Source organism: Scardinius erythrophthalmus, assembly GCF_964197995.2.
Source record: "Scardinius erythrophthalmus genome assembly, chromosome: 6".
NCBI classification, from domain to species: domain Eukaryota; kingdom Metazoa; phylum Chordata; class Actinopteri; order Cypriniformes; family Leuciscidae; genus Scardinius; species Scardinius erythrophthalmus.
Window position 1 is genome coordinate 4426950 of NC_138226.1, and position 13156 is coordinate 4440105.

The following is a 13156-nucleotide window of genomic DNA, read 5'->3' on the forward strand; positions in this document are numbered from 1 at the left end:
TTGATAATGTGTAACCAAGCAAATCTTTCTATGCTGTGAAAGCTCTTCCCAACACAGCTTCAGAAGTCTCCACACGTGTTGCTTTGCTTTCCCCCTTCTGTCCCGTTCATCCCAGACCAGTTCAGTTGGGCTCAGGCCATCCATCATTTGATGTCCAGTAGTTCTGGCATAGCCTGGAGGTTTGTTTCTTGCTGTAGGATGAAACCTTGACCCACTAGGTGTATACCTGAGGATACAACACCACGCTGTGAGGATGCTGTGGTGTTTTTGCTTCAGGGTGCCACTCGCTTTGTGCAAATCACAGACTCTGGATGCAGCAAAAGATCCCCGGAGAATCATACTTACTCCTGCATGTTTGACTACTGGTGTCACACAACAAGGGACCATCCTTTCACCTACTCAACAGTGTACAGAAAGCCTGTGTGATGAAGTCTGATCATGATCCAATCATCAGTGGACCACCGGTGGTCCTTCACGGCTCATTTTCTTATTCAGAAACTGCAGGTCTAAAATGTTTGACCTATTTATTGAAACCCGCAAAAATAATGATGTGTGTATAAGTTTCTTGGGGGCTTTATTGGATCCTGCAGATGATTATGACACATTTGACGGCCCATGTTTGTGTGGAAAAGTATGGAAAAATACCAATAGGCCTATGCGAAATAAGACATGAGATCATTTTGGGATGGAACAAGGTTTTTCAAGTTTATTTGCTGTCAGTGTCATTAAACATCAGGAAATAAAAGTACAAAAATGTGTTTCATATTTAAACAACATAGTTCAGTGTCGCACTGAAAATAATAAGGAACAAACATTGAATAGTGAATCTACTCTAAATGAACAGACACACGGTTAGTGAGGAGAAAACATTTGATCTGACTGGCATGTGCTGGAAATATGACTGTAGCGATATGACTATGATTTGATGCTTTAATACTGTGATTCAATCAGAAGCACAAGCATGTCCAGGTCAAATTTCACTTCAAGAATCCAAAAAATAGAAAAGAACAAAATATATTTTTGCACGAATTGTTTATTTCACGATGATTACCATTACCATACTTTACAATTTGAATATCAAATTATTTTCTGCATTATAGTACTGAGAATTCCTGGGGGAAATAATTATGTAATGCAGAAAATAATTGAAATTGAAAAGTAACGGTGAAGTAATCATCCTAAAAAAAATGATTTATGTAAATTAAAATTGATTCCCTCTATTTTTTTTCTTTTTCTTTTCACATGAAATATGACCCAGTCCTTGAGGTTTTGCGAGATTTCACTGTACAATTACTACGAAATAAGGGTGTAAAAAACAATTCACATACACTCCAGCATTCACACAGCTGTAGAAAAAAAGTCTGATCAGAAGTAGATGGATATGACAGCAATAACAGATCTAAATATCAAAAAAATAATAACAAAAAGCGATAAAACAAAAGTAACAGTCAGATAAATCTTATCATATACTGGATAAGCTTCAACATCAGAAATCAAAAGTTACCAGTGTCCCAACTACAGTGCAATTATGACCTTGGCCATCAGATTTTTTTTTCTTTTAATACACAGCTGTAAAACAATGTATAATATTGTGTTCGTTTAACAAGTCATTCTACAAGAAACATACACAGAAAAAATCAAGAGAGGACGCAGAAAACACACCAGTTGTTCATTTCTACAACAGAAATTGCAGCCCGTGACAGTTATTTGGACATCCATGAATGTGCAGCTTATTTGTTTGACTTACCTAATTATTTATTCTAGAAATGCTTTAGTCTAACATTAAATTGGCTATTTAAAACAGATCCTCTGTAATTATTATTATTTTTTTTTTTTACATGAGCTCTTTACGCCAGATCTGTGTTGTCAGGTTTGTTTTCAGAAAAAATGAAAGTTGTGCATCTCCTGGAAAAACCGTCACTTTTGATCATTTTACTATTACAAATGTTCCAGTTCATGTGCGTAACACCGATTACCTGAATTCTGCCATGTGTCTCTAAAAATCAATTTCAAATGTACATCAATTGTGTGATCTGCCATCTGCCGTGACGTGATTTGTCTCGCCCGCTCGTCCATGCGTGCAGCTCTTCAGAGTAAACCGTGTTTGCCGTCATCGCAGTCGTCGGGAGGAAGTGATGCGCTCCACAGCAGAGGATAATGTCAAGTGTTCGTACGTTCGTTCGTGACGGGTCGCTGGTGGCGGGTACAGATCAGGACATTTCTCCCAACAAACACCATGTATCACGTCAATTATAAAATACCTGAATTTTTCTGACGCATGATTAAAGGATAAAAAGGAACCCCTGGAAAACAGCAACAGTTTGAGCTTATTAAGTGTTCAGATTATGGCTATACCAAATGCGTTATCGCCGAGTGCAGACGCCACGGCCTTTTCTGTCCTGCAGCAAACATCAACTATAAGTCACCTGTACGATATTCATCTAACTTGGGTCATGATTGACTGGGTGTTTTAGATCATTACGGCTACTAATTGCTCTAATGTTTCTAAAATGGATGCTAACAAATAGGCTTTAATCATTATAGACCTTTCTGGACTTTTTAACGTTTTAGACACTTTCAGAAATCGATTTTGTCTTCTCCTGAAAGTATAGGGCCTTTTCCCATTCTGCCATTTTCTCTATGTAACTTTAAAAAAATATATATGAAGAGTTCAGATGCAAAAGCCTCTAAGTGCCATCTGAAATTTTCTTCTAGAATGATCATTTTTATCAAGCTTGTATATTTAAGTTAAGTAATTTCACTTAAATGACAATTAATAGGTAATTTGCATTGCCATTTAAGTGAAATTATTTAACTTAAATATACGAGCTTGATAAAAATGATCATTCTAGAAGAAAATTCCAGATGGCAGAGAGGCTTTTGCATCTCAACTCTTTATATATATATATTTTTTAAATCTATTTTAATATGATGATAAATTATTACTATATTTCAATGTAACATTTAATGTAATTAAATAAAAATATTAGCCACAATACACTTGTACGCTACGTCAGCAATAAGTTGCTGGCTGCAGTTCACTTAACGGCCACCGGTGTCGCTAATAACAAGGGTTTCTGAATTCTACATATAGCCCCTTTAATATTATCTAATAGACCTGAGCTAACATGAACTAACAATGAACCACTGTATTTTATTAACTAACAAAGATGAATAAATACTGTAACAAATGCATTGCTCATTGTTATTAAATGTAACTTAATGTGACTTTATAGTAAAGTGTTATCAATAATTGTAATATTTTGATATAATAATAATTACATTAAATGTTACATAAATACAATAATAATTGTCGTAAAAAAATAAGGGGTTGTAATTTGTACCTTATTCACGCTGAAAGAAATGTTTTACCCAAGAAAAAATCGTAGCATGTGCACCCGACTTCAGTTTGTTCACACCAGACGGTCTGCCGTTAAACATTAGCTTTGATTGATAGCTTAATAAGGTGGTCTCATCCACACTGAGAGTGTTTGTATCAGGATATAGTACGTTATACATTGCCGCACCACAGATGATCATCCCTTGGTGAATATTAGGGTCCTCAAAAGTCCTTTAGTAATACTTATCCATATCAAACACAGAGTTCAGACCCTAATGCTCATCAGAGGGTGGACAGTGAAACTATACAGGACAAAGTCGGTTTGTGTTTCCTGTCGAAGGCACAAGCTGATGTCCAGAAAACCTCAGAGGGAGATGCGGGCACAGTGATGTTTGAGCTTACAGGGAAGAACGCCTCTGTTCAGCTGGTAAAACTCAACTAGTTGCAGAAGGTCAATGAAGCGTGTGTGTCCGTCGTCCAGGCTGTAGAAGAGCTCGCTGTTTTCTTCAACCTGACACAGTCACAAACACATTTAAGAGTGTTACATCCACACACATTTTACAGCATGATATGTAGAAATCTCATATTTTTGTCTGTGTATGACCCTCTTAATATGGTGATTTTGCCCTGTTAAAAGCACACAACAAAGTTACATTTTTACATAAACTGTTGAATTGATACTCAAATCTCTTGACTTTATACCGTAATATTTTCTATATTTTGTTGATAGATAGATAGATAGATAGATAGATAGATAGATAGATAGATAGATAGATAGATAGATAGATAGATAGATAGATAGACATACAAGGCTGTTGAATGCTTGATGAAAGTTCTAAGGTATGCAATTATTTTCCCATATTGTACACCTTTCTGAAGTTTTATTTAAGGTTTTGATGTCCTTAAGAATATATATATTTGCGGTATAAGTACCAAAAACCATCTCAATATATTTTACAGCTCCTTTCTCAGGAGCTCTGCCAAGAACAGGCCGATTTTAGCCTGTCTACTTAATATTCATGAGCCTCTCTTCTGATTGGCCTGTTGTTTTCTGAGTGGCCCACCATTGGTGGGGGTGATGACTGAAGGCGGTGACTGAGTAGTTCTGACATCACATTTATATGGAAGTCACAACGGCTCGTGAAAAGGCACAGCTACTTGATGCAGGCTGTGTGCATTTTGTCGGTGGATCGACTGTTTTGAAACTTATATGGTAGTTTCATCGCCCCTAGACCTCTGTTATCATGAGAAAAGCCAGGAAATTTCAGTTTTGACAATATGGGACTCTTTCTCCCGCTCTCTCTCTCCCCCACTCAAACACACACACACACATCCAGTACGAACACACACTCGCACCGAAACGTTTTGTCAGCGCTGCTCTGATGATTTTATCAGTAAAATAGTTTAAAAACTTGGACAACAATGACATTTCTCTCTAGCGAGGTAATAACAGCGCTGATCTTGAAGCAGTTAAACTTACAGTTTCGCTATAGAGACGCTGCCGCCGAACACTGTTGTAATCTGTAATCTCTCTCTCTCTCTCTCTCTCTCTCTCTCTCTCTCTCTCTAATGCATTTATTAATGCAATTATTATTCTATCAATGGCTCAAACCTCCATTACTAGCTATAAAATGACGTTTTGGAATTAGCAATGGAGGCTTGCAATTAAATGCGTAAGAAATAAAAGAGTTTTAAGGACAAAAACCTGACAAATGTCTTGAAATACATCATTTGAACAATGTTTTGAAGTGCGGTAACCGTAAATGTAAGCTGAAAATGTAAGTTTTCTCATACATGCATTGCATTATTTTTCTAATAATTCAATGGCCCGTTGTAAATTATTCCTTACTTGACTTACCGGTACAATCTGAAAGTGTTTGATTTTCTGCGTATGGCACAGTGACAGAACAAATGTCCTCGGGTTACTTTGGCTGTCCCTCACCAGAAACACCCTGGGAAGACAGATATTTACAAATGCAGAAGCTTTAATTCAAGTTCTTCAAAAGTTAGAGCTCATAATTTCCTTCATCTTTTGCAGCATTTCGGTAGATTTAAATGAACATACCCATCGATGAGGCCCTGTTGAGTGATTAATTTTTGAGCCTCGTCCCGGGACAGTTTGCTGTGAAACCACGGCTGAGCCACATGGATGGCTAGAGAAGGAAATTACATCATTATGTCAGGAAGAGGGAGGAACATCACTTTTTTATTTATTTATTTTACTATATTTTGTTGACGTGTCTGTGCTGACCTATGTTGGACATGGAGCTCTGAGAGGCGGATGGACTACCATGAGAGCTCAGTCTGTGGCAGCTTTTCCTCTGGAGAAGAACAACAGAACACACTTGGATTACACTTTATTTTAAGGTGTCATTGTTACAGTGTAGTTATACAGTATATTTAAGTACTGAGTAATAATAAGCAACTACATTTACTTGCTATAGGGTTAGGGTAGGATTTGGTTGAGGGTTAGTTGCATGTAATTATGCATAATTCACTGTTATTACTATGGTAAGTAACATATAACATATGTAACAAGAACACTGTAAAATACCGAAACCAAAACTTGTTACACACTGCATTACAAACCACAGCGAACATACAGAATACTGCATAGTATACACTCTATACTGCCCATAAAACCGTAGGCATTATCCCACACCAAATGTTTCAAACAGTATGATACACTGAGCATGTGCATTACATGCACACCAATACGCCGATAACTACCACAAATATATATTTTTTAAATAACCCGATTTGCCGGTTTACATGCAATTCAATTACCTGGCAAGAAGACTGTGTTTACAAGACTTTATTAAAAACAGGTTATTCCCCGGTGGTGACGTCAAAATGTAAGCATCCACGCATTTCATTCAGAGTACAGTATTCTATTTGTATTATGTAAGTTGGGAAGTTAAATAAATCATTTCAAGTATTTCACAATGTCAGCGAAAAACTTGCACAGACTCATTCTCCTCTCATATTTGCATTTCCTGCAACTGTACCACTTGTCCTTCGGCTGCACAACGAGTTTGCGATGTCTATTTCTCCTCCCATACTGCAAAACACTTGCTGAATGTGCTTAAATCTGCAGTATAAACGCCTTCCTTTCACATATCTCACATGCACACTTCAATAAGCTGACAGAACGCAGGTCAAAATCGGGTATTGGACAAAAATCTACAGTAGCTCTATTTATTACTTTACGCAGATAAAGGAAAACTGTTTAACACGTTTACATGACCACACACATTGTCGGCTTATTAAGCATAATCGGTTTAAGAAAGTGCACGGAAATGCACTCATTGCTGCCTGTGAGTTGCACCTTGTTATTCCTGTATATTAATTACTTAAAATACCTTACATTTTCATGACTAGCTCCATAATCCTCATCATCTTCTTTTTTCCCCAAAAAAGATTGTAAATGAGTTCCTGTCTTCTGCTGAACACAAATGAAGATATTTTGAAGAATGTGGGAAACCAAACAGTTGATGGACCCCATTGACGCCGTGTTTCCACCTCAGGAACTTTCCCCAGGAACTAAGGACTTTCAGGTGATACTCCGTGTTTCCACCGCAGGAACCAGGGTCTAAATGAAGTAAATATTTTCCCCTCAGAAAGTCCCTGCTTGCGAGGTAGTACTTTTTCAAAGCTCAGGAACTTTCAGGGGTGGGACTTGGGCGCTGAACATGCTGATTGGTTGAGGTCACGCCGCATTTTGATTGGTTGACTCCACGCAGCATTTCATTTCAACCACCTTTTTTTTTTTTTACATCTGTTGCGGTGCGTGCAATAACAGTTGTTTGTTATTCGAATCAACAATGGAGTTTTAAAAATATGGCCGATGGATCGACGACGAGGTTCGGGCTTTATTTAGCTTAAATTCAGAGGATGAAATCCAGCGGGAACTGTAAAGTAACGCGCAATCCTACGTCACTGGACTATTTGCCTAATCTTCATGATACTTTAGACCGCGGTGGACACGCAGACGAGTTCCTGGGACAAAAAAAGTTCCTGGGACAAATTGTTCTGGGTAATTTCGGTGGAAACGTGGCTATAGTATTTTTGTTCTACTATGGAAGTCAATGGCTACTGTCAACATTCTTCAAAATATCTTCTAATGTGTTCAACGGAAGGAGGAAACTCATATAGATTTAGAACAACTTGTGGGTGAGTAAGTGATGACAGAATTCTCATTTCTGGGTGAACTATCCCTTTAAAATTAGGTTCCATTTGTTAAAATAAGTTTTCTGCATTAGTAATGAAGAAAAATACATGTATAAATATTATTAATTTCAACATTTACTAATTCATTATTAAAAAGTTGCATCTGGTAATATTATTGAATGTACCTGAGCTAACATGAACAGCTCATTGTTAGTTAACTAATGGGACCTTAGTGTCTATAAGTGCTATAGCTCATTATATATACTTTATTTGAACTTGTAGATGTTAGTAGATAACATGTTGCAAGACACTTTTAAAATCTGGCCATCATTTTTAATGTTATTATTTTAATGTTTATGTAAACAAAAAGTGCATATTGATGCTAATTTTATTTCTTATTTGCTGGTTTTCGTCATAAAACTTGGTGAATTGATTTAATTGTGTAGGATTAGTACTTTTTGAACAGGATTCTGTGATAACCGTGACCGTTTTTGTCACTATAATCATGAAATGAAATGTTCATGCCATTTCATCTCTAGTTATGATCAACTATGATCAACTAAAATCAACTATAATTATGTGTTTTTACAGTCTAATATGCAAAGTACAATTTTCTATACAAAAATGTATCTCTGATTCTGTTCTTTTGACATTTAAGGGTGACATATATAGACCTACAAAAACTCTTTTAGGTCTAAAACAGTTTGGACAGTTGTTAATATGAGTTATGAGACATTAAGAGATTTAAGTATTGTATTACATGAGTAGCTCTAGGCCACTTTCATTTTTAAAAAGTAGCTCTCAAATGAAAAAAGGTTGGAAACTCCTGCACTGCGGTAAAATAAAGTGAACTGAGAAACTCCAATGCTGTTTTCACTACTTTACACAGACTGTGCACAGTTGTATCTAGTGTGTGTTGTGTGTGTGTGAGGACGTTACCCTCCACGACAGGCCCTCTTCCACAGCCACCGACAGCGCCTCAGACGGGTTCTCGATCACCCGACTCTTGTGTCCTGAGAAGTCCATGGCCACCAGTGAGTTCTCAGAGATGCTCCTCTGAAAACACACACACAAACATACAATAGTGAATCTCACGGAAAACAGAAACGCGTCGCAGTTCACCCTTCCAAAATTCTGAGTTTCTGAATTTTTCCCAACCCCGGACGTCACAACGAGCATGACATTTAGTTTAAGATAAAATATTTTGCGCATGAATAAGCATATATATCCTGTTTGCATTATGACATAAACTTGATTTTTCACATCAGCTAACCACATCTGTACTCTCTAGTGAGGTTCATGGTGTAATGGTTTGCGGTCTCTAAAAACACATGGATTCTGATCATTAAAACAAAACATTAATGTGGTTATAGATACCATTCTGTGTCAAGAAAAGTCACAGTGATTTCTATAGCACTTTATACAATATAGACTGTTTCAAAGCAGATTCATAGTAATAAACAGGAAAATAACAGTGTCATCATGAAACCAAAATTGACAATTCTTATTATTTTATGGAATTTTGCAGTATTTATTATAGATTATTTATCAGTGCACATCATTATTTATTTTTTAAATCATGTGCCCTTGTAATCTTTAATCAAAATAATTTCCCCTCACTCTTGCAGCGACATCTCTTCTCTCCTCTGATGAGGGCGGAGCAACCAACCTGTCAATCACAAGAGATCTAACCACAACCATTCAATCAATTCCCCATGGACAAAATCAAGTCCCGTCCTACATTTTTTTCTTGTTTTAGAAGCCGTTTCACTCAGATATCCGTCACAATAAGAAAGAAGAGACTATCGCAACTTCATGCCAACATTAATGTTATAAAATTAATCAATTATAAAACAGATTCAATTTCAGCTGTAAAGCAGCTCTACAGAAGATAATGTCATTAGATCATCTACGAATTCTCAGAAACTACAAGTATTCGCCTGAGATCATCTACAAGTTCAGAGCCAGATTTGATTTGCTCTCTCTCTCTCTGATGGAGCAGGAGGATGTTAGTTGGAGAGGAATTTTGTTATTCTTATACATGAACACTGGATACTTTGTTCAGACGCCTCTTAAGGATTTTGAGTTGTGGGGGCTTATGGCTGTGCTGGTTTTCAAGAGCACACTCGCTTATCTAACAAAAGAAGCATTTCCTTTTCACAGTGATCCCTATAGTGAGAGAAGCAGTGATTATGACTTCCGAAAGGTCCTTAATCTCAGCCATGTGTTCTTGTCCATACAAACACACTAATACACAAACTGCAAGGGTTTACAACCCTGGATGACAGGATAATCCATAAAGACACAAGCTTCACCTCATTCTGCATCAACTGCTTCTTTGTGTATGAGTAAGAAAGTGAAAGAAAAGTAAATACAGACACGGAGAGCTGAATCTCACGAGCCCTCATCCATGTGCCTCAAAATCAAAAGAAATAAGAAATAAAATGTTGCTTGAATGTGAAGCTCTTAAAAAAAAAAAGAAAAAAAAAAAGCTGCAAGTGATTTGCATAGGGACATTATTTTCATGATAAACAAAGAAAAGTGGCTGCGGCCTCAAAACATCTGGAAAACAAGTTCTTGTTAAAGCGTGCTACTTTTCATGTTTTCAGAAATGGGGTTTTAATCAATTGGATGATAGCTGAGTTGAATAATTGAATTGTTGACTACTATTTTGAAGTTGTGTTCTGACGCAATGTGTGAAGAACGGAAGTGAAGGAGTAAACAAGATGGATGAAGTTCACTACTTTGCTTACTAACTCCTGACAGATACCACAATAGTGTCTAAGGAATAATTAAAGGGGTGGTATAATGCCCTTTTCACAAGATGTAAAATAAGTCTCTGATGTCCCCAGAGTGTGTATGTGAAGCTTTAGCTCCAAATACCCCACAGATATTTTTATATAGCATGTTAAAATTGTCACTTTTGTGGGTGAGCAAAAACACACTGTTTTGTGTCTGTTCCTTTAAATGCAAATGAGCTGCTGCTCCCGGCGCAGAGGGCGGAGCTTCAACAGCTTGTGTTCTTTTACCTCACACACACATGCACTGAACATTTCAAAAACTTTTAGCCTTTTATGTTCAAACCGGAGTCAGACAATGATGGAGAGACTCAAGAAGAAGTGACAACATGTAGAAGCAACAGGGCATTTCTGAATGGTTAGTTGATGAGTTTATGTAGCTGATGTGTAGTTATCTTCTAGTCACTGATTAGCATTTTCTGTCTTGATAATCTATAAATCGTGTTCAGGGGGCGGGGTTTATGTAAATTTTAGGGTTGGTGATATCACTAACCCGGGAGGAATGTGGTGTAGTCTCTACCAGCCGTTTGTTGTAGTCCTTAAAAAGCCATTTCTTTAAAAGCAAATATCTCCCTTTGCTTTGAACTTTGAGCGTTGTAACTTTGCAGATGTTGTTTATGCTCAAACAGCAACATTACACACTAACTAAAGTTAGAAAAGTGAAATCATAATCAACCACCCCTTTAATTTATTGAGAGCATGAGAGGAAATATGCTAAATTTTCATTGAAAATAATGTCAGTTCTCATTACAGTATTGCAAAAATGTCATTCTCATAACTGCAAAAAATTAAGTATTTATATATCATGGTAGTATTTTTGTACTGCCTTTATTGTTATTTTCAATTAAAAAAGGACAGTATTGTTTTACTCTCACAGTACAGCAAAGGGAATCTATAAAATCTAATAAAATATTAAAATATATAGTAACAAAAAATAGAAGCATTACAGTAGTGAGAATTTAGGGGAGAAAATGTCCTTAATTGACTTCTGTTTCCTCAAGATCAAGAAAAAAGAGAAATCAAAGTTACATTTTTATTGTATTTAATTATTGTGTGTCTGCATTAGTGTGTAGATGCATAATCATTCATGTGTGTTTTTATATCTGAGGAAAAGTCTAGCATATTAAAAGACAGACAGAGCAATATGTTCCCTACACAAACTCATGTTTACTCACCCACAATTTTTTTTTTTGAATTTTTACCTTTAAAGTCTTCTTTAAAAAAAAATCAGAAGTGAGTTCTGATGAAAAAAAAAGAAACCTGCCAAGGATGTGCTGAGCAAAAATTACAGTATTTCAGTGCTGGTTTCCACTCTGTATGACTGTAACGTGTGTTTATGGTTTTCATGGAGCCTCTCAATGCTTTAAACATACATGATGACAGTGTGTGTCTGGAGCTCACCATTGGAGAACTCTTCTGCTTCTGATAGGGCTGGATGAAGTTCTGGTAAAGCTGCATGCCATACTGTAAATAAACAAACAAACAGATTATAGCTCTGTTCAGTAACATACTGTCTACTGCCTACATAGGCGCCTGCCTTCTGAGGGAGCTTCCTAACTGAAATAGACCCTCATATGTGTCTGATTTAGAACGTTCTTGTTGTGTTTGTTACTGTTAAAACAACGTTCTTCTCTTGTTTTACTGTGCAATACTGAATCACAAACACTGAGAACACAGGTGTCGCTATTAACTGGCCAACCAATTTGTAACCCAGAGTTAATCTAAAGTGGCCAAGCAGTGCTCTGTGTATTCAACTCAGTACACTACAGTATGTTCTATTCAAATTTGATATATTTACGCTATCAGGATGTGAAGAGAGTTTCAACCAGTATAAATTGCCTACCCTATCTTTAAAATGCTGCGTATATAGGCAGCTCAATAGGCTTTAACACAGATCCCAAGATTGGGTTTCTTCTAAGGGTTCAGCATGACCACTGTCACTGCGGGATACAATGGGAACAAACCTCCCAGAGAGAGACAGAGGGAGAGACAGAGGGAGAGAGAGAGAGTTCTCACCTTGAAGAGGCGCATGGCTGTAACCCAACACGTCCTGGTTTGCTCATCATCCGCACAGAGCAGTTTCAGGTCACGTGCAGAATTTGACTTGCTTGCCTGGATATGTAGAGACATCAAACCCTTTAGAGCTCAGTTTTCCTTTCAAGAGACCATATTAAGACCTTTTACAAAGTCTTGATTTTGTTTTTGTGCTCTACTAGAATATGATTCCATGTTTGAATGTTCAAAAAACACGTTTTTTTCCATATTCTCCATTGTTTCAGCTTTTCCCAGTCTGTCAGTAACGCTCTGGGGTGCGTTTCCTAAAAGCATCGTTAGGATTCTGTGGTCGCAAGTTCCGTCGTTATCATCATAGTTCAACGAGTCGTTTCCCAAATCCCTCGTTCCAACGAACATTCGCAAACAGCATCGCAAAATTGCGTGTTTGGAACCACAGCTCTCGACGAGCTTCTAGTTTGCGTGACGTGGACTTAATAAATCCTTGAGCAAAATAAGCAAGCTGACATAAAGTACAATCTACATCTTTAATTTAGAATACATACGAATGTCATTTACCTCTTTTAGTTTGTCAAGAGATTTGAAGCACTGTGTTTGAAGAGTGCGCATGTGCGAACGTGCTTTAGTGCGTAAGAACGAGCCGATGATTGAATCTGGAAATAAAGCAAAATAACTGAGAAAGATGAGAAATAGTCCTCAGATGCCATGTCCGTAATTTATAGCAAAACATCTAGCATTAATTCGATCTCAAACAGTTTCATTAAAAGAAGTTATAATTACTCCACCACCTGCATGAAATCATTAACCAACGTGGTTGAACGATTAATTTGCGACA

The 13156-nt window shown here is 37.0% G+C and overlaps 1 protein-coding gene across 5 annotated transcripts in view; it reads right to left on the reverse strand.

Moving 5' to 3' along the window:
- Nucleotides 1-684: 684 nt before the first annotated feature.
- The window catches only part of grb14 (growth factor receptor-bound protein 14), an 85956-nt gene continuing 73484 nt past the window's right edge, over nt 685-13156 (reverse strand). For all 5 annotated transcript variants that reach the window (XM_081368342.1, XM_081368343.1, XM_081368341.1 and 2 more), the window contains 7 exons: nt 12325-12420; nt 11710-11772; nt 8450-8566; nt 5592-5661; nt 5406-5493; nt 5199-5292; nt 685-3851 (listed from right to left, as the gene is read on the reverse strand). In XM_081368342.1, coding sequence (XP_081224468.1) covers nt 3705-3851; nt 5199-5292; nt 5406-5493; nt 5592-5661; nt 8450-8566; nt 11710-11772; nt 12325-12420 — 675 coding nt within the window. In that variant the 3' untranslated portion in view covers nt 685-3704. The remainder of the gene's footprint in view (nt 3852-5198; nt 5293-5405; nt 5494-5591; nt 5662-8449; nt 8567-11709; nt 11773-12324; nt 12421-13156) is intronic.